This window comes from Cynocephalus volans, chromosome 15 (genome assembly GCF_027409185.1).
Source record: "Cynocephalus volans isolate mCynVol1 chromosome 15, mCynVol1.pri, whole genome shotgun sequence".
Taxonomy (NCBI): Eukaryota; Metazoa; Chordata; class Mammalia; order Dermoptera; family Cynocephalidae; genus Cynocephalus; species Cynocephalus volans.
The window spans coordinates 37919288-37946702 of NC_084474.1; the positions used below are offsets into that span (position 1 = coordinate 37919288).

Consider the following 27415-nt stretch of genomic DNA (forward strand, 5'->3'; position numbering starts at 1 on the left):
CTTTTCCCTGAGCCATTCACAAACTCGTTCTTCATTCATCTCTGCGTGGTTGCCCCGCGAGGATAGAGCAGAAACTTTGTTGCAGTCTTCTCCGGTCTTTTCAACTTTGCTCTCCCTGCCTCCCAGAGGGCCGGGTGGCGCCAGCCGGCCACAACCGACTCCGGTGCCCTCCCCGCCCGGTAGCCGCGCGAGGGGCGGGGCCGAGCAGGCGGCCAGGAAATGCCCAGGAGTGTGTGTCACCTGCTCCCGAGGACTTGTTGATTCCCAGGAGCGCCGCCTTTTCGATCTGGGCCCCCGAGAAGACAATCTCCCCCAGGCGTGGCCCCGGGGAACTCCTGAGACACCCCCGGGATCTCTCGCCCTCCAACTCCACAGCCATGAGCAAGTTGGGCAAGTTCTTTAAAGGGGGAGGCTCTTCTAAGAGCCGAGCTGCTCCCAGCCCGCAGGAGGCCCTGGCTCGACTTCGGGAGACTGAGGAGATGCTTGGCAAGAAACAAGAGTACCTGGAAAATCGAATCCAGAGAGAACTCGCCCTGGCCAAGAAGCACGGCACGCAGAACAAGCGAGGTAGGCTAGGGGTCTGGCCCTCAGGTGTGAGCTCTCAGCCTCCTACCTCCAACCCTTCCCTTGGGGACAATTGGGCCCTCAGCACCGCGGTCCCCCAGGCGGCCAGTTTTGCTCCTACAGCTTTTCTAGGAACTGATACTGACCCCCGGGGCCAGATGGGAAAATGTAAGGGGCAGCCCAAAATCTCAGCAATCAAAATGAACAGTATTTTTATGCAATATTTAAAGGATTAAAAATCAATGCGAAAAATCTGTGATAAATAAAATGTCAAAATTTTAAATAAAGACAGGGTCAGTATTACTGATACTTTTCTTTTGCCTCTGGCTCTTATATTGTTCTGTATGGCACTTCTTTCTACTTTCTGTAGTGTGATATTTTGTTCATCATGGATTTTTTTGGTATTAATTTTGAGTTTTAAACATATTGCATCAAAATATTATTTATCTTGATTACTGAGTTTTCTGACACCCAGTTAAATTTTGCTCCTGGCTTATCTGTCCCTAGTCTCCAGCCCTGCTGACTGCAATACCAAACATGTACTTTTCTGTTGTATGTTTGTATACCGAATCACACATCTTATCTTGCATGTATATCTCCAGTAAAGCCTATCCTATAGTATGTTCGGGTTTATCTTGCTTCTCAGCTGTTGAAACCATTAGTTGGCTTTAGTGCAGTTGAGATCTTAAAAAAGAAAAAAGGAAAAGAAAAAAGGTCAGGAAATTAAATATTAAATTTTCTATCACTGGCTTTTGGCACACACAAGGGACTTTGAATCAGTAATAACTCTTGGTGCTGCTGCCGCACCTTGAACCCTGTTCTTTGCAAAAGTTAATTGGTTTCTTCAGTATACAGCTCTCTCTATAGGAATAAATCTAAATATGAGAGCACCCGTGGCATAAAAACCCAGTGAGAAGTTGAAGCAATTTGTTCTTGTAACACCAGGTCAATGGCAGACCCAGAAATAGAAGTGGCAATACAGGACTCTGCTCACCACCAAAACCCAAACATTTGCATCTTCAAGTCAAAGCTTCTTTAATCATTATGAAACCCTGGGAAGATTTAGCTCGCTTAAATGATGCTGCCATTGTTTAATGCAGGAAGAGTGATATTTCATGGAGCTGACCTTGAAATCTCTGCCTCTTCCCATGAGTGTGCCTGATACATTTATGACCACTTATTACCAACAATAAAAAGCTCCAGTTTCATTTTTCTCTGCTACTGCATATAACTTTTGCCCACATAATAGCCTGTTTTAGAGCAAAATACGGCTTCTATTTTTACTTTTTGTCTGAAAATATTTTGGGCAGTTATTAAATGGCACTTTCTAAAGAGAGACCATATCATTAGGGTTTGCTGAAAAGTCACTGGCTGTTCTGTTTCTCAGCCCTTCCTCTTGAGTTTGATATGCACTCTGACATTTGCTTAGTGTCTGTCAAGATTCCCCCCCCCCCCCCACCCTTTGTCATCCTTTTGGATCTGTAGATAGCTTTGTCTACTGTGGTTGGTTAGTAAATATTAGTTTAAAAAATCTGAAAAATTGAACATCTGCTTCTAAGAAGTGGTAATAATGTAGATTTTGTTTCAGAGACAAAACTCTGAAATAATATGGGTGTTATTGAATTTTTTCAGAAATATTCTCCAATTGGCAATGCACTGAAGTATATTACAACCTTACTTCATAAACACAAAATAATTAAAGACAATGCTAATTAAGAGCACCAATCTAACTTCCTTAAATCAGGGAAGTTACATGTGCAAGTATCTAGTACAAATAACCAATTGGTGTTAGAAAAGCCATTAATTCTTCGCCATTTATCTTTGGGAGCTTCACTGATGTTAGCTCAGGCCTGGTTGTATGGTAGTCCTGGGAATCAACAGAGGTTGTTTAGCATGAGGTCATCTGTAATCTAAACTATGGAAAATATTCAATCACAGGAACATGCATTGACAACATTGTTAATATTAGCATCCTCTAAATAAGCCAGAAAATTTCATATACACATACGCTCTTCTCTTAACCATTGAGAAACATTTTCATACACATAGTAAAATAAAGCCCAATACACTCAGTACTAAATGGTCCCTGTGCTATACAATGCCATTGCTAGAATAGCTTTAATTTACATTATAATTAGAGTGACATAATGTATGTGCAGTTTAAATTTTACTTTTAGAGATGGTTGGTTAGCTAACCTAATGTGCTGTCAAGGATACTAGCTGAATGGTCAGTTAGCATTATATCAGAACGGGCCACACTCCTGGCCACTACAAGTTCTTCAATGATCTATTTCTCTACAATAGAAGCTTTAACAGCATTATGAATGTCGAAATGGGTTTTATTGGTAAAATGAGTAACTTTTAAGTTAGCAAAATAAGTGTTAGAAATATGATCTCATTGTTGAAATTATAGATATTCTAACTATGTGGACTGGCTATAGTACTTTAGAGACACTTCCTTGCCCTCCATGTATGAATAGGTGATAAGAATTTACTAGGTGTATATCTAACTTAACACTAGGATGCTACCTAACGCTTGATCCCAAGACAGTGCAGTGTCCAGTCATTGGCTCAGGTAGATTTCTGAAGAGTGCACTTCCCAAGGGCACAGCACCTTGCCAGGGAATGTCACTGTCTGCCTCAGTGAGCCTTACATACAACGTGTATTGGAGCATCTCAAAATACCTAGAGTTGGGACTTCACTGAACTCATGGAATAGGTTGACGAACTGTTTTTGCCTGCTTGTCAGTGTTTGTTTCATGACGTAGATGCAGAATTTAGTCCAAAACTTGCTTTCATAGCAAGGTAATGCAGGGGTAGCTAATTCTCTTTCCTTCAAGCGTATTTGGGAGTTACCATCATCACCTACCAAAAAAGAACCTGAGAACACACGACCAGATTGGTTTTGCAATGGCTATGATATTGGAGGCCCTGTTGATCCAAAAGAATTACAGTTGGAGCAAGGTTTCTAATTTGGTTAAAAACTTTAGGAGACCACAGATTTTTTTCTAATGCATTTTTATTCAGATTACTATGATATAACTCCTGCTTTATAGGTAGGATTCTGCTTTGTGACAAAGCAAACTTTTTATTCACCACTTAATATTTTTTTTCTTCTTCTAAGCACTGTATATTAAAGTTACCTGGATGCCTGAGACTACCCTCACCCCCATAGATAATGACATAATCGGCTGAAGTAGGACTCAGGCATCATTTTTTTTTTTAAAGTGCTCACAGCTGATTCTGCCCTGTTGCCAGAGTTAAGGACCGGGAATCTAAATCAGTAGTAATGCCAATGAAGTAGAAAAACAAAGTCTCTCAGTCTCTCAGTGCTTCCTGACTTTTTGCCCATCATGGCAGCCACGGGCACTGAATATTTGTAGCACACTGAAAAGTCCCCTTGCTGCACTGGTTTGGCACCACAGCTTAGGGGTCACTGTTCTAACTTCCTTTATGAGGTCTTTTTTATAACATCACAAATAGATAGTCATAGGGATTTTGCTTAAGTAAAATATCCCAATTGAACTCTTACACACTTGATAGAAAATAATTTGGTGTTGTAGTTAAGAGCCTGGCTTTAAAGCAGACAGCCCTGGGTTTGATTGCCAGCCCTGCCACTTGGCAGCTCTGTGACCTTGGACCTGTTACTTGGCTTAATTCTTAATTTCTTCATCTTCGTAATGGTAGTGATAGCATAGATCCGTAGAGTTGTGAGGATATATGACATCATTGTTTAAAGCACTTAGTGCAGTAATCTACAAATATTAGCCCTTAATATATAATGACTGAATTTTTTTAAAGCTGAAATTGGCCCACTTTTTGGCCCAAATTTTGTCTTGTGGAATAACATCAGATAAATTGATTCCATCTGTCCCATGAAACCCTTTCACATATTTGAGGGCAGCAATCACTTCTCCAGGTCTCCCGTTCCTTGATCTCACCTTTTTCACTCGCTCAGCGACGTCTTACCATGCTGAAGTTTTCTCACCAGGGCCAGGTTTGGGATGAGGTGAACGAGATGCCTAGGACATTCTGTGTGACCCTCAGAGTGGGTGCCCCCTTACATTTTGCACCCTATGGGCCTCTTTCTCCTCTGACCTTAATCCTGGCTCTGTTGCTTACCTTGTCCTGGGCTAAGCAGCAGTTCCAAATATGTAATTAGGTGCAAAGGGGTGATCCAGTCTGGGGTTATTCAGTTGGATTCAGGCTGTTGGGCATCTGGCTGATAGAGATAAAAGGTTGAGACAGAGAGAAAGCAAATTTGGCCCACACTCCTATTCAGTATCATTACACATGATTCCAATGAAAATCTGGTGCTGAGGCCATTTGACCTCTTTGTCAGGTGTCTGGTGAAATGAATCTCCAAGGTAGAGAGTCCTCTACTTGAATAAGCTGCTGTTTCACTTTGAAGTCTGGGCTGTGTATTGGCAAAGATGAATTTCCTTTTAGATTCATCTAGAAGACACAGACTTGGTCTTCCCTGGGTTGGGGTCAGGGGGTGGTGTTTACAATTCCACTCTTAGCTCGGTGGTAGGAAACTCCTAGGACTCTTGATTTTGCTTTTCGTTATAGTTGTCATAGACCTGAATTATGCAGCACTCAGACATTGGGGACCAGAAGGACTTCTGTGTGAAAAGAAGCACACCAGACTCAGCTAAATGAATGCCAAACTAGTGAGGCAAAAGCGTGACTCAGGTAAAATGAGACAGCCACAGACTGGTGGAAGTTCCCTGGGAGATATAACTTTTCTGGTGACCTCCTTTCTTAAGGGAGTTTCTCAAAATGCGGTCCTCAGATACTTGCATCAGAATTCCGTCTGGATGCTTATTTAAATGTACACTCACAAGTACTACCTAAAGATTCTAAGTTAGTAGACTGAGTGTAGCATCTAGAAATCCACTTTGAACAAGTAACTCAGTGACTCTGTTCCTCGCTATACTTGGAGAACCTAAGATGTATTCTTCTACGAGCTATTAAGCTGGGAGGGACTCACCTGTTCCTATTGTATTTCTCCTCCTCCATCGTCACTCACATACCTGGATGAGTAACATCTATCCACCTGCCCCTCTGTTTACTTCTAAAGAAACATCTGAGGAGCTTCTGACAGGTCCTCAGCTGCCTGAATTAGGTATCTTTAGGGAACTTCACGTGGTTCATATGATACTACCCTGTGTAACATACTGGTTATGAAGGGTCTCAGACCTATCCAGTATTCAAATTACAACCAGGCATCATAATATAATGTTTGTCTGCCTTTAATTATCTGATTATTTTGTACCATACTCAGTGTTCTAGGCCATGGGGAAAAAACTGAGTTTTATCTTCGGAGCATTAACAACCAATACGTAGGCGAAGACTTATTCTCCAATCAATTGCTCCTCTGACTGCTAGAAAAGATAGATCGATGGTAATGTGATATTCTCCTCAACCTCCACCCCCAATCTCCCTCCTTCATCTCAGAAGCTCCACCTGGGCTTTCGCCCACAGTGGGAGAACCTAAAACATCTGCACTAGCCCTGAGAGCCCTTTTCTCGTAAGCTGTTGTTTTAAAATTTCTCTCTTTCCCACCACTTCCCCCTCCCCTCTGAGCCCTGACAAGGATCCTACATAGACTTACACAGCCTCAGTCACATACTTAGGTACTGACCAGCACAGACTGCCCAGGGTTTGTTGTCTCCTTTATTTTGTTAATGCAGCTGCAGTTTGTATACGCTTTCTCAGATGCCATATCACTTGCTTTTTCTCCACTGAATTTGGAAAAAGTTAAAACTCCTAGCTAGATATACCACCCTTATTTAAATCAATATATTTAGTATTTTACATTTATTTCTATTAAGTATTCTTATTTTCAGTCTAGAATCATCAAGATTTTTTAATTCCAATTTTATTGTCTTATATATGAGCTATTTCTTTTAGTTGAATCAGCCACAAAATTGATCAGCAGCCTTTTTGGTTGTTGTAGAAGTCTCTGTTAAAATATTGAATAAGACAGAACCAAGGACAGCGCCTTAAGGCATGCCACTAGATACTTTGATTCCAGGATGCTCTCTGCATGATAGCAGCAATATTTCACCTACGATTCAGCGAAAGCATGATTACCAATTTGACAGATCAACACCCAATGAGTTCAGTTATTCACCTAGCTACCAATACACTTGAAGCCTACACTTCTAGCCTATGCCATCTTATTTCTCCAACTTTTTCTCTTTTTTCCTCCAATAATGTACCAATATACCTTGGGAATCTTATCAGCCTATATTCACACAACTGGGGGTCACAAATGCTGGTTTATGAGCTTATAGTGTGTTAGCTTCATCAGATTCACTGGCGAGCTTTTAAAAATGCCATACCAAGAGATTCTGTTTCAAGAGATCTGGGATAAGGTTCAGGATTGTGGCACTCCAAGCTTTTTGGATGATTTTGAGGTGTGTAATGTTAGAAAGCCAGTGGGTGGCTATGGTTTTTCCTTGAGTCAGCGTCCAGTACCCCAAAGAAAGGAAGTTGGTGAAATTAGTTTGGTATTTTTCATCTTCGTGAATTCATATTGGCTTCCAGTCATCATCATCATCTTTTCCAACTCTTCAGAAACTGGAATGAAGAGTATTTGTTCTAAAATCATTCTTTTCAAGTATGTGTGGCACAAATTTTGACAGTTTGCTGATGTGTTGTGGCTACTTCTAGAAGAGCAACCGGCACTGTTTCTTATGTAAATTACATCTAGTTTCGTTTATTCTTCATGAATTTGGAGCAGTATTATAAATATTAAAACATTCATTATTATTCTTCATTTAAATTCCACAAGGTTGGAAGGAATCACATTTTGGGAAATATATACATTAAACAAACAATACAATTTTCCTTGATTTATACTATTTTGCAGTTTAACAAATCAGCCAAAATAAGGTAGAATAAGGTAGAAAGTTTATTACTAACACCATGGTTAGTCCAAACAAAATTAAAGGATTTATACACTTTCAAGAAACTATGGCAGGAGAGTACTATGAGCTTACCCACAGATATACTTAGTTTTGTTCTATGTTTCTCAGTATTTAAGACTACTTACTTTAGATGATTTTCAAGATAACAGAAAAGAAAAATGTATGATACTCTAACCAATGGGATATAAGACAAGGGATCTAATCATACTCAGGTTTTTAAAGTTTCTAATGCTTTGGGGGTCAAGTTTGGAATGGTTACAAATGATCTATTTTGGTATTCATTTTCTGTAATATGCTTAAGTACATGTGAATCTATTAGTACTTTTATGAGACAAAATTATCACAGATACTCAATATATACAGAAAATATTGAGTATTTATTTTTTAAAATCACATTCTCAATCTCTTGCCTTAGTAAACTAGTTTAGTATTTTTTATGCATATCTGTAATTCTAGTTTCTCCTACTTTTTCTATCACTTGATAGATATTCCAACAAACACACAATTGGCTTAAAAATTCACAGGAGAAGAAAACAAAACAGAAAGAGTCTGGATTAAATATTAAGCATATAGTAATTCATTTCCTGAATAATCAACTTTCCTGTACCAGAGATTTTGATTCCTCACCTGGAACAATCGGTACTAACAGAAATAGCACCAATTTCTTGTTAGAAATATTTAGGACCCTGTCCAAAGCATATAAATTCATGCTTTAAAGCAGTAAGAACTCCTAAGCCCAGACCAATGGCTCTTTCACACACTGCGAAGCCCTTTTCCCAGGTATTTCTAACTTGTAGGTATTTCCAGTGAGAGGATGCGGGAGAGCTAAATCTCCTGCTACCATCCCTCCATGCAACTTCCATCATCTCTTCCTCTGCCTAGCAATCTGGTGACTTAAAATACCAGCACTGTAATCACTACCCGCAAAACAAAACAAACTCCGGAAAGCAAGCAAACGAGAATGGTGTTTTAAAAATTACAGGAAAGTAGAACATTCTCTGCAAAAAGTTGGGAATCCTTGTGTTAGAAGTTAAATTCTTGATTTAGAAATTAAAATTTAATGTCAACCATCTAGCTTAAATGAAATAATGTTTACATGTTGATATTTCGTTTAAGAAGAAATTTAAAGCAATAAAATTATGCAATCAAATATTTGACAAGTACTCTGTCCATTTTATTCTCTACTTAAATATGAATTCCTAGTGACCTTTTGGCTCTTTCACATATTATTATATGCTACATAGTCATAATGTGTGTGTCTTATTTGCTGTAGCAGTAACATTGTTCAACAGGACTTGCTCAGTGAGCAGAGCTATTTACATTACCATTTCTTTCCATATATTTAATGCATACAAAGTGAAAGTAAATAGAATCTTGTGGAGTTTGAACAATGATATTATTGAAACTCAAAACTTCTACTGTGTTAACTGCAACAAAAATTTATGATTATGTTAAACTGATTTGTTCATATTTCACATCATATACAAGAGCCCATGCTTTATCATTTTGTAAGCAGTTTGAAAACTTTTATTTATAAAAACTATCTTGATTTGTTGGGTGTTACTTGTATTTTAAAAACTAAAGAATACTACAGTTCATTATCAATTTCAAGGTAAGCGTATTCCTAAATAATTTCAAATGCTAATAGTCACCTTGAGGAGCTATATATTTTTCAAGATTTGTTGCCCATAGTGTCTCCAGGAATAGTCTTAGACTCATAGATAGTGAGAACTGAAAGGGGCTGTAGGAATATAGTTTGTTGGTTCTTAAACTTCAGGTGGTGGAGAACCTGCAAGCCACAGGCACAGTACTAAGAAATGTTGCTGCATCATATGAACAAAGAATACTTTTTACAAATGGAAAAACAGAACCACATTAAATATATGTGTGTGTGTGTATATATATATATATATATACACACACACACATATAATGTTTATATATAACATATATATGTATAAGGAATTACATTTACAGGTACATGTCTACCCTATAAAATTAAGAATAAGTAGCTATTTTCGAGTTTTTCTGTTAATATTTGCTTGTTTCATATAATTACTGTTTTTCCTATATCCTAGGCAATAACAGGCCTGCAGAGGTCATTAATTTGTGAGGTTATGAATCATATAAGGGTACTTCAGAAAGCCTGTGGAAAAGTAGAACTAAAAGATAATACAAATCTTTCCAATCTTTTTGAAGACCCCTGATACTAGTAGCAAGTAAAAAACTCATTTATTCAATTAGCTATGTATCCTGGCTGGTGTCAAACATTAATTGGGTTTTTACAAAGAATATTAAGTAGATTTTAATTAATGTGTTGGTATGTTGGCCCAATAACAGGTTAATTCCACTTGCCTGGCAATTGACCTCTGAAAGAATTAATTATTACAAGATGAGAATTTCAGTGGGTATTTAAAATAAGTCTCTTAAGCGAGCATTTCTTCCTTTTTTGCCAGTGCCAGGCTGATCGTGAACTTTCTCTCTCAGATTTACCTCCTTTCATATTCTCTTGAATGATATCCTGGCAGTAAGAACTGCCTCATCTTCAAAAGCAACTTTGAGCTCTTTAGAATGAGGAAAGGAGCATCAACTCTCTTGGAAAATAACTTTAATTTCCTTTGTGCATTTGCTTCTCTCTGGAGACAGGAGAGGGCACTGATCAGCCTGTCTGTCTCCTCTTTCATGCTTTATGGTATTAATCAATCATTTTAAAACACAAAACTCAGTTCAAAGTTACTGGCTTGCTTATAGCAATATCCCACTGCCAAACGCCCTTTCCTCAGAATATCTCTTATTTGCTTTCTCCAATATCATTTCCTTTCACTGTTTTCTTAGGCATCTGCTTTGCCATTGTGTAATCCCATATATTATTGTTGTGTTCGTGTCTTCTTTTAACTTGCTATTTATTTACCCCCTTATGACTTTTAATGTTGGTGAGACCTCTGAAAATACGGAGGTTGCATATATGATCTAGCTGGTATGGCAGGCTGGTGTGGTTTGCTCTGTTTTTGAAGTTTATAGTTCCTAGTTTCTAATACATCTCAGACAGAAACTTCACACTGTTATGAGGTTTGCAGTAGGGGAGATTGTTGGGGGATGGAGGGAATCCTCTGTGTAATAGCTTTCATCCTTCATGTTCCTTTCGATCAGTATGTTGAGTATATGTGTAGACAGTCACCGGGCTCCATCAGCATTGCCTTCTCTGTGAAGCCTTCCCTTCCCTTCCAGAGAAAGCAAGCAAGCTTATATATTCCTCTTTGTGTCCACTGTACCTTGTTCATGGATCTTAGTATCCTCTGTCTCTTCCACTATTTGAGGTAAAGAATGTAAGTTACACATTAGTGTCCCTAGGCACAGTGCCCATAATATAGTAGGTACTTAATAAATGCTTGTTGAATGATGATTAAGTGATTGAGTGCCCATTTCATGTTTTGCATCACTAAGATTGTAGCCTTATTTCTTTGTCCCTCCAGTCCTAACACAGTGCTGGCCATGTGTATGTCCTCATTAAGTGATTGAAATGAATGAATAAAGGATTTTTTTTTAAAGTGAGAAAGTCCAGGGAAATTTATAATGGGATACCCCTGGTCAAATGAGTGTTAAAATTTTCTAGTATTTCCCCAGCTGTTTGCAATCTAATCTTTGACTTTGACCAGACGTATTTTGTTTTTATGCCATTTGTGAAATGCTTATGATGATGCTTATTCAGATTATGCTTTTTGAGAACTAAAACAATGTGCAGTAAGTAGAAGGTATTGCTTAATTAATGAGGTGACTTGTATGAGTAAGAACAGGGCTTCCCCTCAAGTTCCTTAAATAAAACATGATCACGAGACTTCCCATGTAAAAGCAAAAGATGACCTAACCAATTATGTGTGACATACGTCTCTTAAGCACTCTCATAACTGGGCTTACTCTTCAGAGCCTCATCTTTAAGCCATTCTCTAGAGATCGTCCTGGGTATGAGAAGAGCTGTCCTAATGCAGTTTCCTATTTCACAAACAGGTTTGTCTGTATTCACTGGATATAATTCCTAAAAGGTTCTTCCTGTTTGCTGACTAATGGATTAGCAATGCACACATTTACATATCCTCAATGAGTGAAGACAAACAGATTAATCTTTAAAACCAAGGTGCCCTATACATTATGAGCAATGAAACTTTTCTGCTGTTTTACATCATCAGGATAGATGACTGAAAGCCTTCCTCCTTTGGCAGCATGGTAGAGCTGCATAGTTTTAAGTTTATTTTTGTTCGAGTGGGTAATTCTTACGTTCCAGTCCTAATCCCCAGTGGGCTGCAGTATGGACTCTTCATGTCTCCCACTAACAGGAGTACATAAAGGATATTGTTCAGCTACTTCATTGCTGGAGGAACATCACTGTTATGCAAGGAGACAAAACCCCTGCCTGTTTCTCCACCTCAAAGGAATACAGTAGGTTCCTTTGTTTTAGAAATAATGTTGTCCAGATCTCACCAGCTGCTTAAAAGCACAAGCAGGAGTTTGGAAAATTGAATTGCACCTTCTACACAGGTTCAATTACATGGCTCTAAAAATGTCCTTCTTTGCCAAATCAGGAGCAATGCTTGATTTGCAGCATTTGTTGCATGCCTTTGACAAAATACAGCTGCTTCTTTTCTAAGTTGATTATTAGGAAACAAAGTCAAGGCCTGTCCAACTCATGATGTATAAGTGGCATCATCCTTTCATGTAGGAAACGACTCACAGACAGACTCACATATACTTCTTGGCTATTTGGAACACAAGTCTCTTGTTTTAACATTTGGGAGAAGCTTAACATTTCAGGCAGAAGTCAGGGTAAATATCAAGTGTCCTGAGGCCAGATCCAGCCATGCAGAAATCATTGGTTTCCCTCACACAGGGTTCTTCAAAGAATGTAAGTCAGCATTTAAAAATCAGGGGATTTTGCATGAAAATCCAGATTTCTTGCTTTTTTTTGAACATGTGAAAGGCTGGGCCGGCAGGGCTGCATGGCATGGACTAGAGCTGAGCAGTGCTGCTTTTGTTAGATCAGGCTTATGCTTCTAGGTCACTGGGGTGCCCGCTTCTGCCTCTTGACTCCCTGATACTGAGGTCAGTGTCCACTGACATTTTTATCATCACCCTTGCACTAATTTTTATTATTATAACAGAGAAACATTTCTCTCTCTCTTCGTCTCTCTCTCTCTCTCTGACAGAAGAGAAAACAAAGGGCTTTTGCTTGTCCTCTCTCTTCTCCACCTACCTTCATTACCTGCCTAACTCCTTCTGAGTTTGGGACTCTGGTGTGGGCTAATCTGTAGATTGTGGTATGGGAATTATAGTGTAAGTTGAGATCCTAACTCTTGGTGAGTTTTCACGTTTCTCCCAAACATTTTGAAAGACATAAACCATATGCTAACTCAGGCTTTTAAAATTATGTTCAAATCAGAACTTATTATCATTAATAACTAACATTTGCAAGTTCAGGCATACCATGTGGCTTCCACCATGTGGTTCTGACAACCTGCGAAGGACATGGTGATGATGATGAAGATCCCTAATATTTAGTAATCACTCACTATGTGCTAGGCACTGCACTAAACACTTTATATATGTTATTTCATTTAGTTCTCAACAATTGAATGAGTTATATCCCCATTTTCTAGTAAGCAACTTATGTAAAGCCACATAACTATGGGTACAGGCAGCCCAGATTTGAATGTAGGCAACTCCAGAGCAAATGTTCTATTGTCCTCTTTAGGTGTTGTTGTATTCAAATGAGGGAACATCACTTAAGAAGAGTTAAGGTCACACGTCAAGGTTATTTTTATACACAATTATTAAGTGGTAGAGGTAGAATTAAAATACAGGTCTAGAGACACCAAAACTTCAACCTTTATACCAAATGCATCTCTTGATTTTCAGACAGTGATCTAAAATTAATTTTTACTGGGAAACATGGCATATCTTTTAATGGAGAACTTAAATTTCTCAAAAGAAAGAAAGAAAGAAAGAAAAAATGCTTTTGGGTCAATGGGTACCAGTTAGGTTCCAAGTAAGTATAGACACTGAACCAGCCTGACAAGACAGGGAGGAGACACACTCAGAACATTCCACTCCTGGTTGTGTTAGGTGGAGATGTAGATTTGGAGTTTGTCTTCTTAGGGTACTGTGCTGAATAATATTGTTTGCTGTACCTATTGAAATGTGGAGATGTTTTGTAATACTGTTTCTGTTATGGTGAATTACGGTGAAAAAAGTGGATGATTCATTGCTCAGTGGTCTCAGAGATAAGATATGCAATCTCGATAATTAAGAATGTTATATAAATGGCTATTATTAATAATAACATTTAGTTGCTACATTCCTACTGTTCACAGCGACTGTGTAAGGTGTTTTCTGTAAATTATCACTAATTCTTATAATCACCTAGCCTGATATAATCCCCATTTCCAGAACAGCAAACTGAAATTTAAAGAGGGGAAGTGACTCGCACCTGTTATGTCAGAGAGGAGGGGTCACACTTTGATCTTGAAGGCCATATTCTTTCCCTCGTACCCTGCTGTCATTGTACTACGTACACAGAATTATCAAATTTATTCATTTAATATTCATTCATTTCATCTTCTGTAAAATGGCCAATAATAGTACCTGCTCTTGGGGTTTTGGGAGAGTTAAATGTCATAAATCACATAATACAAATAAAGCACTTAGCACCAGTTTGGCATATCACAAATGCTTAATAAATGTTAGTTTTTGTTATGTCTTTTGTTGGTCACATGCCAGGAACTGGACCAGGTGCTGAGAGAACAGATAAATAGGATGTTCTATCTTTCCTCAAAGGGATTATAATTAGGCATAGGAGAGGTGGGGTAGAATAATTATACAAATAATTATAATGTAGTGTGATAAATGCATAGTAGATATGGATTTACAGGCACAGAGATGGCACGGAGGGTCAGCTGGCCCTTCTCTTGGTGCGGTGGAGAAAACCCACACCCAGCTCCATTCATTAATGTGGTATCTTCTCTTGCGAGTGTGATATTGTAAAAAGGACTTTAAACCTGTTGACTTAAAAAAACTGTTGTAGTTCTTTCCTAAGGGTCAGGTTAAACAAATAAAAACTGTTCTGTAAATAAGTGTAAATGCTGTTCAGCAAAGACTTAAATTGTGGTGTTGCTCCTGGAGAGGGAAACAACAGAGCCCAAGGTCACCCCAGACGTCCACAGTGGGCAGGGAGGGGTGGGGAAGGAAAGTCACCACTTTAAAAATGTTCCGCACCCAAAGGAAAGCCTTTGTTTGGCAATTGTAGAAATCTCCAGCTTGTGGACTTGCTCTCTACCCATGAAAGGACGCCTGACTGCTGGCATGCCCACCCACTTCTCAAACAGAGCTATCAGCAGCCTTCCCTTTCAGGAGAGAGGCCTCCTGGGGAAACACTCCTACATTATGACAAGATGCACAGCTACTTATAATTATGCTAATCTTTCATTTATAAATATGAACCGATGTAATAGAATACCAGAAGAATTTTGAGGAAGGACAGTTGATTGAAAGAGAAGGATCAAGATAAATACAGTAAACAGCTGAGCCAAGAGAAGAGAGAGAATGTCAAAGAGATGTTAAAAATAAAACTTTATTAGTATCTTCAGGGAGATTCAAGAGGCTATTGCATCTATAAGGCAAGAATAGGCTGCCATAAAAATGAGCAACTAGAGAACAAGAAAAAGTTCTTAGAAATTAAAAACATAATTAAAAAAATAAAGGGTAGAAGAATGGAATGGATATAGCTGAGGACTAAATTAATGACCTGGAAATAAAGTCAAGAAATTCTCCTAGAACACAGATTAAAAAGACACAGAGAGAAATTAATAGGTTGGAGGGTACACAATGTCCATCTTATAGCGATTTCAAAGGAGAGAAAACAGAGAGACTATTTTTGAGAGAGTGAAATGGTATGGATTATTAAATAAAATAAATAGTGATTTCAGAAGAGAATAGACAGAAATAATGGAGGAGAAAGGAGTAATAAAAAAAATAATAGAATACAATTTCCCCAAGCTGAGAGAAGACTTGATTCTTCAGAATAAAAATACTCACTGAATGCTTAGTTGGAAAAACCAAAGTGCAAAATGGAATGTTTTCTTACCATACATCCCCTCCCTAACAAAGGCAGCCTACCAGATTAGATAGCTTGGATTCATTCTCTACCTCTCCTTTCTTGCATTTCTCATGGAAGTAGTCATTAAACACTATCAATTCTGCCTGAGAAATGTTTCTTAAATCTGTACTCTTAGATTTCTCTGGTTATCGTCCCCCCTCCCCCCACTAAAACTCACTTTCTTGCCTAAGATCTTCCACCGGGTCCCCATTATTTTCAAAATTCCTTAGCTTACCCAATAAAGCTTTTCACAATCTGGCCTCAATCCTTCTGTCCAGCCTCAGCAATAACCTATTCCCCACTGATTCCCTGTCTCCAACTATTTCCTGAATATGCTTTCCGGCTCTTTAACATGCCTTTCCTTTTCCCTAGAATGTCATGCCTAGGCCTCCAATCATGAAATTTTATAACTCCATGTGAAAAAGTAAAAATTTCCAGGGGGAAAAAAAAGAAAACAGACTATCTACAAAGGGATGAGTATAATGTTATTATCAAACTTTTGGGCCATTGGGTGCCCAAAGACAGTGGAAGAGTGCTCTAAAATTTTTGAAATGTTTTGAAACTGGAATTCTGTAAAAATCCAAACTATCATTCAAGTTTGAAACAAAATGAAGACATTTTCAGATCTATAGACTATTCAGAGAATTTATATCTATGCATCTTTTCTGAAAAAAAAAGAATACTGTTAAGACTCAGTCCAGTAAAATACAAAAAAGCCATCCAAGAAAGAGGATACAGGAAGCAATAGTAAGAAAATAAGTCAGTAAACACTATCATTTGGTATAAATAATTATTCAAATTGTGTTTATGAAGCTTAATGCAATTGGCAAGAAAGATTTTCTTAAAAACTGAACGGATAACAAAATAATTGGTAATTATCTGGAACTAATAAAATTGCAGATTATTTCAATCAGACATTTTGGGAGTTAGGGTGAGGAGAGAATTTTGTTTGGTAAATTATAGAAACTGATTAATATTTAACATGGATAGAAAACTTGTCTAATTATGTATGTATATTTTAAATACAAGAGTATTCATTAGGAAAATAAATTTATTATATATAGGTGTCCAACAATTGAAGGAAAAAATGAACAAAGAAAACTTGATTAATCTATATAAAGGCAAGAAAGCAAAATAGAGAACAAAAAAGATAACAAATGGAAAACAAAAAATAACATCAATTATTACAATAAATGAGATTAAATTAAAATCTTACATTAAAAGATAGAGACTGTCTAAATAGGTTAAAAACAATGACACCATCTAAACATCCAAGTACATGCTGTTTGTAATAGGCATACCAGAAAAAAGCACATATAAAACGATTTTGAAATAGAGGTTTCCATGAAAATTATTACAGGCAAATAGTAACCAAAAAGAAAGCCAAAATATTAATTTAATATGAAGCAAAATGGAATTTAAGGCAAAAAGGATAAAATGAGACGGAGTAATATTTTATACTGATTACTAATAAAATCCACCAACAAAGTAAAATGGCTGTGAGTCTTTGTGTAGCAAAGTGAAAGCACTGGAATAAATAAACCAAATCTGTTGAAATTATAAGGAATTGACCAAAATAGAGTTAGAAGAGGGGCTTCTGTCAGAAATCTCTGTTGTGATAATTTACCTGCTTTACTCTGAAACCACAAAAGTATTTGAGTTCTTTTGCCAATTCTATTTTATTATCTCTTATTTTTATATTAACATTTTCTGCTGCTCTTTCCCTGCACTCTCCCTAAATGCCTTATAAAAATGAACATTTTAGGGCCCTTTTTTTAGGGTGTCTTCCAAGGTGCCACTGTCAGAAGGACGCTTTTAGTTTTGTGGTTTCAGGGTGAAGCAGGTAAGGTTATCTAGCTAACGTGCTAATGGGACGAGTATTTGGATATCATTTCTCTGAAGGCAATGCTCTTTTCTCTAACCAGTATGCCATCTAATCCTTGAGTATGACTCTAGCAGTGTTGATTTCATAGACACCCATGGTTAGATGTAACTTTAATGGCCATCTCATAATTATTTCAGACCAAGACATGCAGCTCTGTACTCTAGGTTCTGGTTCCAGCTGCACTATCTACCTTTAAGCAAATTGCTTATCTTCTCTGAAGTCTCAATTAACTTGTCTTTAAAGAAATGGGGCTTAAATCAACAATCAGTAAGGTTCTTTCCTCCTCTCAAGGTTTATTTTTCTTTTGCATAATTTTTACTAGTGTTTTTGTCTATCCTTTTTAAAAAATATTGACAGTTGGGCTGGCCCCATGGCGCACTCGGGTGAGTGCGGCGCTTGGGAGTGTAGCAGCGCTCCCGCTGTGGGTTCGGATCCTATATAGGAATGGCCGGTGCGTTCACTGGCTGAGCGGGGTGCGGATGACACCAAGCCAAGGGTTGCAATCCCCTTACCGGTCACAAAAAGACAATAAAATAAAATAAAATAAATTTAAAAGATAAAAAATATTGACAGAAACATTTCCATCGCATATTTTATGGAATATGAAAATTGACCTTGCAGCCTATCGCACTTTCCAGATTTTTGGAAAAAAAGAATAGCAAAATGTTCGAGAGAGTGGTAGTTGGTGTAGGTGATTGAGGGGACAAATGTTTCCCTTCAGTTTCTCAGGTTTATTTGGTACACTCTTTGTCTCTAGGTATCAGCAATTCTGAGTCCATGGTTGGTGCTGAGCAAATGTCTCTTGTGTAAGTGTCTCGGTTCTTCCCCTGTAAATGTGGCTTCTCTCTTATTTAGCTGCATTACAGGCACTAAAGAGAAAGAAGAGGTTTGAGAAACAGCTCACTCAGATTGATGGCACACTTTCCACCATTGAGTTCCAGAGAGAAGCCCTGGAAAACTCACACACCAACACCGAGGTGTTAAGGAACATGGGCTTTGCAGCAAAAGCGATGAAAGCAGTTCATGAAAACATGTGAGTGACTTTGGTCTCCTCCTCATTATAAATCCCTCAAGGTTGTGAAGAGCCTTTGGAACTATATGATGATTTTGGCAGGAATGAGCTTACTCATTTGAGATTCTTTGATGTATTGAATAGAATGTTCTCTCGAAGAAAAATTAGAGGGTATAATGACAAAAAAAAAAAAAAAAGACTATGAAAAAAGAAGAGATGTCATTTTTGCCTTTAATGTTTCCTAAGTCCTTCATGATTGCCTAAAACTCCACCTGTAAATACTTTAATTCTGTAATTTTAAAAAGATTTACTGTGGACATCTGTAAAGGTGTGAGAACTGTAGAACAGTGGTTGTCAAACTTTGGTGGGAATCAGAATCACCTGGAGAGCTAATAACAAGAACACAGATGCCCAGGCTCCTTGAACTAGAGTAGGGTTTGGGCCTTTTTGCTTTTAACCAGGATCCCCAGATCCTGATACTGACTAATGTTTGAGAACCACTGACACAGAATAATAGTTGTGAACATGAATTTGGGGGTCAAATTTTCTGAATTACAATCTCAGCTGACTATCTCTTGGGCAAATTACTTTGCCTCTCCCTGATTCAGTTTGCTTGTCTGTAAACTGGAAGTAATAACAGTACTCACCCCATGTGGATATTGAGAGATTCAATGGGATACTAGATATAATGCGCTCAACATGGTTCATGGCACAAAGTATGCAGTCACTAGTCAACATTTGTAGTGATCGTGGGGCTGGTGGCAATGTGCTTTTCATTCACACTGAGAGGTAAGTGCCTGGGACCTGACCCTTTCCTGATCCTGGGCATATAGTGGAGTCTGGACCAAGGAAGAGCAAGAGCAATGAGTGCCTGAGGGAGGTAGACAGATTTCCATAGGATGGGGACAGATGGAAAAGGTGGAGGCAGAGGGCAGTGAGGACAACCTTGCTGACATTTTCTTACCTTGATAATTCATTAGCAATCAGCTGCCATTTTGACAGCTTCAGAGAAATCATTAGATTCATTATCAGATTCAAAATCCTCTATGGTTGCTGTAAGCTGGGTGCTAAAATGTGTTACAAAATCAGCCTTACTCTCCAGGTAGCTTAGCAGTATCATTCCACTGTGTTCCTTTTGAGAAAAATTCATTCCCAGGCCCAAACTTTAGCCATACATTTCTCATACTCCTTTTTATAAATATTCAGTATATGTATATTTAGTATGAACATAATAATAAAGGGTGGTAGGAGGGTGGTGAAAGTATTCTTTTTGATTACAGCATGAAAATGTGTTGAAATAGTCAGCTTTTATAGTACGGAGAGTCTGGGAAACTCACAAAAAGTTAATACCACTGGGAATCAAACTTTCAGTGTTTAGGTTACTTAATAATGAAGGACATTGTCGCTTTTCTTGTATCCAATCAGTTTGGCCTAGTTTCAGAGATGAAGGAATGATTCAGAGACAGTACTAAGGAAACAACTCAGAATCTGCCATTCAGACACAGCTCAGGCTGGTGGTTAAGGGCCAGTAGAGCTTAGGTGCTAAAAACTGTCTTTGAAGCGGCTGTTCTGCTCCACCTGAGCCTGTGGCTGCCTGGATTCCTTTCCTGCAGTTTCTGATTATTCTGACAACTTCATAGGCCTCATCCTGCTCTTTTTAGTAACCTCCCATGGCATCACTGCTATGGGAAAGCTTTCAAGGGGTCAGGATCTCAGAGCTACCAGGTAATATAGAAAACATGTTTCTAGTCCCAGAGTTTAGCTTCTACACAGGGCTGCTGTCAGGTAGGGGCTACTGAGAGCAGCCGTAGCTTATGTTAGTCATGGTGGTTCTTGGTGGTCCGTGGCACTATTTCCTGCAGAGATGATACACAACAGTGTATATTTAAATTTTATATTAAAATTTCAAAATAGGTCTACAAATATTTTTAATTACAAAACAATTTGACTCCCAAATGTAATGGCTATTTATTAAATATTTAAAAACTATGTGCATACACAAGTTTATTAAGTTTTTTTGAAATGCAAATTATTTTTAAGTTTGATAAATTCACCAGAAATTTTTATTATTCTACTGAAATAACTAAGACCTTATAAAACTTTGACTCATTTTTCATATGGGATTATATCTAGATTCATAATTGTAAGTTAAAACTCTAAAATATTTCAATGAAATTTTATTTCCCAGGGATCTAAACAAAATAGATGATTTGATGCAGGAGATCACAGAGCAACAGGATATTGCCCAAGAAATCTCAGAAGCATTTTCTCAACGGGTTGGATTTGGAGATGGCTTTGATGAGGTGGGTGACACAATGTAGAGAAGGCAGTGTCATGGCTGCTAAAAGGGTTGCGTCCTGTCATACACAGGCAGGCAGGTTACTTTATTACCTGAAGAAGACAGTCGGCTCTCCATATCTGCAGATTCCACGTCCTTGGATTCAACCAACAGCAGATGGAAAATATTTGGAAAAAATAACAATACGACAATAAAAATAATACAAATAAAATATAGTACAACAACTTTACATAGCATTTACATTGTATTAGGTATTATAAGTAATCTAGAGATGATGTAAAGTGTATGGGAGGATGTGCATAGGTTATGTGCAAATACTGCACCATTTTATATCAGGGGGGTGAGCATCCATGGATTTTGGTATTGGGGGGGGTCCTAAAACCAATCCCCCCTGGATACCGAGGGAGGACTGTAAATGACATTTGTTAGAAATGTTACTTCTCTTAAGAGCAAATGAAGTGTTAGTAGCTTTGATTTAAATAAAAGATTAATATAGTTTGGCAAACTGCATCGTAATCAAGTTTTCAGCTCTTAAGGAAAAAGCAGCATGTGATTATGTAAAGTTAGTGACTTTTAATGGTTGAAGCCTAAATAGCCCCATTACGAGGAATCGAGTGCTCACACATCTGGGCAAAACAAAGCAGACTTTGTCACTCTGCAAGGACAGAGGTATCATGCTCTGTAGCTGTTAAATTAGAGGTTAGTCTGCCTCTGTATATTACTCAGACTATGAAACAAAATAAATGTGGAGTGGCATTATTAACACACACATTCCATTTAGATTAATCAGTCCAATAATAAAGACAGACTATAATTATAATAGTGGTGTCTGCACTGTGAATTTCCATTGCTGTACTCTAAGCACCCACAGGTAAGACTAGTACACATTTAGAAACATTTCCAAATCTTAGATTAGCATGGCAAAGAATGCAATTTCCTACCTCTATGTGATGTTAACAATAATACATCTAATAAGTAAGATGTGGTTTCATGAAATCCTAGAAAGTGAGAATTGGGTAGCAACAACTTCTAAAAATGGTGTTGACCAGGGGTCAGCAAAATATGGCTTGCAGGCCAAATCCTTCCCCTGGCCTGTTTTTGTATGGCCTGTGAGCTCAGGGTGGTTCTCACAATGTTAAAGTGTTGTAGAAAACAACTGCTACAAGGGAGACTATTTGACAGAGGAAGATATGCCACCTGCAGAGCCTGAAATATTACCCTTTACAGAAAAACTTTGCCAACCCCTGGTATAGAATAATAAGCATCTAAGGAGTGCATTATGACGTGATGGAAAGGGCTCTGGGCTTGTGAGGACATCTGGGTTCTAGCATTTATTAAAAATTTTGTGTAAGTCCCTTTACTTTTCCGATCCTCAGTTTTCTCACCTATGGAATGAAATTATTAGATCACTGGATTATCTGTAAAATTTCTTGAGTCCTAAAATTCTTTTATCAGTGATCAAATAACCATTTGGTACCTAAAGGCTGAAAATGATGAAGGAGATGATTACTCTGTTATCATTATATTTGCTAAAGAAAACATCAATATCTTTCTGGTGCTGTTGATAACTATCAAGCACTACTGGCAATTCTGGGCATGCATTCAGCGTAGGAGAGCTTGTTCTGCCATTACTATACTCACTGTATTTATTCCTAACTGTTTTGTGAGCAGAGATAGGACATCAGAGTATGGCCACAGATTCTGATGTCATTGTATTCATAGAACCACAAAGCACTCAACTACACTGACCATGTTATTTCACATGGCCCGATGCTATACACCTTCATATTTTATTTCCGTTTCATTAAGTAGATTTAATGGAGGTCAGACAATTTTTCAGCTGGCTGCAAATCCAATACTCACTGTTTGATCAAATATTGTGGTCGGCTTAACTATCTCCTTTCTTGCCCCATAGTGTTATTACTCTCACTTTAATATGGGGTAATTATTTATGTGACTTTCTCCCACATTCAAGCATAAGCTCCTTGAATGTAGGGAATGTTGATTCAGCTTTGCATCCCAGCAGCGAGTTTAACACCTGTCCAGGAGTGAGCTCTCAATAGATTTGTCAGATGATAAGTGAATGAATAAATGAAGAATCTACTTAGTTGAATATAGCCAATATTGAGGTTACATACCCCAGGTCATTTCTAATCATGATAACCTCAGAATTCCAACAATGACAAATTTAGTATTGTTAGTTTAGGTTGGACTCCACGTGAGGACTTGTAGACTATCTGAGGTCATCTTAGACTTGGCATAAGGTAACTTATACCCTTAAGGTCTCAAACTAGTCTCCCCCTTTAAGGTTTTCAGGATAGAGAATAATTTAAAAATAAACCAGACTCTCTGAAACTATTGTTTAAAGAAAGAAATATAGTATATCTGTGTTGAATTGAAGTTTTCTTAACCTCAACACACAGCATGATTTATGCTGGTTGTGGTGATTTGACAAAGGAACCATAGTATCTTTGATTCTTTTTACTTTCTGTGCATTATGGTTTTGCTATACCTGTTGTTTTATTTTCCATAGCATTAGTTCAAATAAAAATATTTATTTCCTCCAATTAAAGTTTCACAGATTCTCAACAGGAGAAAAGAAAAGAACACATTGGAAAAATGACAGGCAAGGTGTAAATTTCCCAGAACCTGTGGGGGTTATATATTCAGCTAGCACAAATTATTTGAATGGCTGCTTACTGAAGTATTATAAGATTAACTACAACAAATTTGCACAACCCAAAATATTCATTTTTAAATCATCGCTCAGTGTTGCAAAACAGACTTAGTTTTAAAATAAGTATTCCGTTTCACTGGGTTCTCACATATCAATTAGGTAGCAGATGTTCTTGTTATTGTGTTTGTGGAAGCCCACATCTTGAAACATTAACTCCATAATTCTTCCTTTCTCCTATGTTCAGGATGAGTTGATGGCAGAACTTGAAGAACTGGAGCAGGAGGAATTAAATAAGAAGATGACAAACATTAGACTTCCAAATGTGCCTTCTTCTCTCCCAGCACAGCCAGACAGAAAACCAAGCATGCCCTCTGTCGCACGTCGATCCCGAGCAGGTCTGTCACCAGCTCAACTATCTGAGGTCAGATACTTGCCTCAAATAGTAGCCCAGCCCCTCCCTTTTACACTTAATTTTGATTTTATAAATAAACACATCTTTATATGTAATTCGTACCTGCTTTCTATGCTGAATGTGTGAATGTCACCAATTACTAATTTTCATCCATTTTATGTTGCAGCATCTTCCAGGAAGGCAGAAGAAGAGGATGATGATATCAAACAATTGACAGCTTGGGCTACTTAAACTAAACTGGAGTATTTTGACACCTAAATTAATGAGCTATACATAAAACATAAAAAAGTTTTTGTCAAGTTCAGAAGTTAACAAAGACCCTGTTTTATATTTACCCTGGATGAATAACTGTGTTTTAAGCCTCTTAGGGAAGAGTTAAAAAGGAGTCACGAGTAGACATAGAATCAGGGATGGGAAGGGCTTCCTGGCAGCATCTTAGAGTGTCTCTCCACATGCATGGGGTGAGGCATCCCTGTCTACCTTGTTTACTATCCTATTTCTAGTCCTGGTACATAGTTGGTGCTCTCTATACATCTGTTGAAAGAAAACTGAAATCTACAGACATATAAGACATGCAACAGTTTATAAGCCATTTAAGAGTGATACATTTAGGATGGCTGGGAAAATAACTTCCTTTTCTATGCAAATCCAGTTTATTGTGTGTATCCTTATTAATTTGCTGTGTGTATTTCCATGTAGCCCATGGTAAATATAAATACGCTATATCTCTTTTAGGAGAGACTTCTTAATACACAAGTCTTGTAAGAGTCTATACATAGTTTCACTCAAATTGTACGGTTTAAAATCTTAAAGGAGCTTTAATTGACATTTATTATGCCAATTAAGCTTGGAATGGGGCAATAGATGCATTTCCCAAACTGTCTGAAAGCACTAACAGCTTACCCTGCTGAGCGAGAATCTCCTGGGTGTAATTTAGCCACTTAGAGAGCTGTGTTAACACTCCCAGACCCTTATGATGCTGTTATGGCTTCAGCGTGTTAAATGTGTATGTTCATTTTTTTTTTCTGTTTTGTGCTCTCTTGTACATTTACTTACACTTTACAGCATATTCCTTGTAAATACACAAAAATATTGGCAATTAAAAATATATCTTGAATAAAATTTTGGCCACAATTATTTTTAAGTGAAAATAAATTACAAAATTATGTGTTGCCCATGATGTATCACAGACCATAAAATAACAAACATCATTATATAATATGTTCTAGTATTCTCTACATTTGCTTAGCAATATAGTGGAATGGAAAGAGCGTTAGACCTGAGGGTAGGAGTCCTGGATTTCTGTCTCTGCTGGGCCACTCACACATGTCATGGGCTCTCTGAGCCTTTGTTTCTTCATTGGAAAATCTAAGGGTTGCACTTGACCCTAATGGCTCCATCCTACCCCAGGCCTTTTGAATATGTTGTTCTTCTTGGCAGTTTTCTTACACTGCTCAACATAGGTACCAAATCGTACTTATTGCTTAAATCTTAGTTAAAGATGTTCCTTGTCTTGAGAAACTTTCTTTGATATACCAGACTAAGTCAGATCTCCCCATTATATGCCTTCACAGCCCCCAGCTTTCTCTTCCACTCATCATGGTTTACATTACACGTTTACTTGAACGATTACTTAATTATTGCTGTTCTTGCCTGATGGGCTGTGGTAACCATAAGGGTAGGGAATGTACTTCTTTTAGTTCAATACTCTATCCCCAGCATTCTGCACAACTTCTCATACACAGTAGGCATCCAATCAATATTTACTAAATGAATGGCAGTTAAATCTTTATATCTTTTGGGCCATGATAGAATAACAGGAACTAGATTTGCCTTCCACCCTTAAACAATTAGAAAACTGGACAAAATATATGAAACAACACTTTTTAGACATTGGACAACAGGCAGCACTGGATGGTGATTCCTGAGAAAAGAGAAACCAATAATAGGAGAAATTCCAGTGCCCCGGCTCACTGTCCTCAACGGGAAGGGGAACCCAGACAGAGCCTGTGGTCTTCCTGAGTGGAGGAAATTCATGGGGAAGAGTCCTGGAAAGAAGTTGCTGCAAGAGGCTTCTGGTCAAGATGGCAGAGTAGACAGTCTCCAGCATTACTCTCTCTCACAAGTCAACCAGTTTACAACTATAAAAAAGCAACAACAGCCAAGCTGGAGCCACTAGAGCTCAGGGGAAGAGAAGGAGTGACCTACGGAGTGCATGAAGGCAGGAGAAGCCACCATGAGAGAAAGAAAAAACAGCTTCGTCCATTTCAAGCCCCAGCTGCATCCAGGAGCAGCACGGAGCAGGAGCTGGCAAAAGCCTTAGCCGTGCCCTTTGCATGAAGTTGCTTAGAGGCTGCAGGGGAGAGAGGGCTTTGGTGGCTCCCAGGCCATCAAGACCAGTAATAGGGTTCCTGTGGACTCACATAGGAGTGAGAAGCAACAATAACTGAAAAAAAGGAACCACTCAGAGGCCAGTGAGTCGTCACAAGGGACCAGTGTGTGGCTGTCCCATGGGAAGTGTTTGGAGAATGGGTGGTGGGGGAGAGAACACTGGGGCACAGCAAGGACAGCTGAGCTGCCCCCCAATCAGCATAGGACCATTCAGAGGAGACTGGTCAGGAATATAAAATTGCATGGGGTGCAGTTTGATGAAAAGACTCAGGCCAGGACCAGAGTTTCTATACACAATGCAGGTGTACCAGATCTCTTGAGAGCCATAAGTACCTATAAAGTCAACTATAAAAACCTGAGCTGCACAAAAAGCCTTCCCTAGGGAATCAGCAGCAAAGCAGAAATTTAGCTCAACCACAGAGCTCAGGCACTGGTCCCCACAGGAAGTTCCCCCATTTTAGAAGTAAGCAAAGGACAACAAATTAATTCCAGCACAGAGTTTAAGTGGTGGAAATGGCAAGTAATCCAACACAGAACTGAAAGAAAAAACAAAGTACACACAACCAGAGACAAGGCTTGATATCAGCTAGTAAAGGTCTTATTTCACCAAACAATTATAACACCTAGAAGGACCGGAAGGCCCCTGGGCTACCAAGCCATTTCGCCCAACACCTGCAACCAGCCCCAAGAGTGGGAACCTCAGGCCTCAGCCACATGCCCCCAGCATGGGCAACCATCCCAAGGGTGACCACTGAGCCACCACAGGAAGCACCCCAGGCTCTCCTGAGCCCAGTCAGTAGGGGGCCAAGGGTCTTAGCCACGCCCCCCCAACACCCACAACCAGCCCAGCAATGACCACTGAGCCACTGCAGGAAGGCCCCAGGTTCCCAAGCTGGGGTAGTGGGGAGTGAGGGCTTTTGTCACACCCCCTTGACATTTGCACCCAGCCTGACAATGACCAAGCCACCACCAGAAGCCCCCTGTTCTCCTCTGTGAGAATGTGGGGGGTTCCACAGGCCTCAATCCCACCCCTCCTTCTTCCCCCTTCTTCCATCCCATTTCTTCCCCTTTCCCCTCTCCCCCTCCTTCCCACC

General features: G+C 38.7%; 1 protein-coding gene across 2 annotated transcripts; it reads left to right on the top strand.

Moving 5' to 3' along the window:
* The first annotated feature begins 224 nt into the window (after positions 1–224).
* Positions 225–25022, top strand: CHMP4C (charged multivesicular body protein 4C). 2 transcript variants are annotated; one of them, XM_063079887.1, is made up of 5 exons: positions 225–567; positions 18386–18563; positions 20731–20845; positions 23763–23939; positions 24097–25022. In XM_063079887.1, exons 1-5 carry the CDS (start codon positions 378–380, stop codon positions 24142–24144), a joined length of 708 nt encoding a protein of 235 aa, XP_062935957.1. In that variant the 5' UTR covers positions 225–377; the 3' UTR covers positions 24145–25022. The 2 variants fall into 2 exon arrangements, with proteins under 2 accessions (XP_062935957.1, XP_062935958.1); XM_063079888.1 differs by having other exon boundaries at positions 23763–23913.
* The last annotated feature ends 2393 nt before the right edge of the window (positions 25023–27415 follow it).

Bases quoted from the DNA above. Each gene is read 5' to 3' on its own strand.
- CHMP4C (XM_063079887.1), top strand. From the start codon at position 378: ATGAGCAAGTTGGGCAAGTTCTTTAAAGGGGGAGGCTCTTCTAAGAGC. The intron at 20,846-23,762 runs GTGGGTGACACA...TCCTATGTTCAG, and splicing joins TTGGAGATGGCTTTGATGAG to GATGAGTTGATGGCAGAACT. The intron at 23,940-24,096 runs GTCAGATACTTG...TTTATGTTGCAG, and splicing joins CACCAGCTCAACTATCTGAG to CATCTTCCAGGAAGGCAGAA.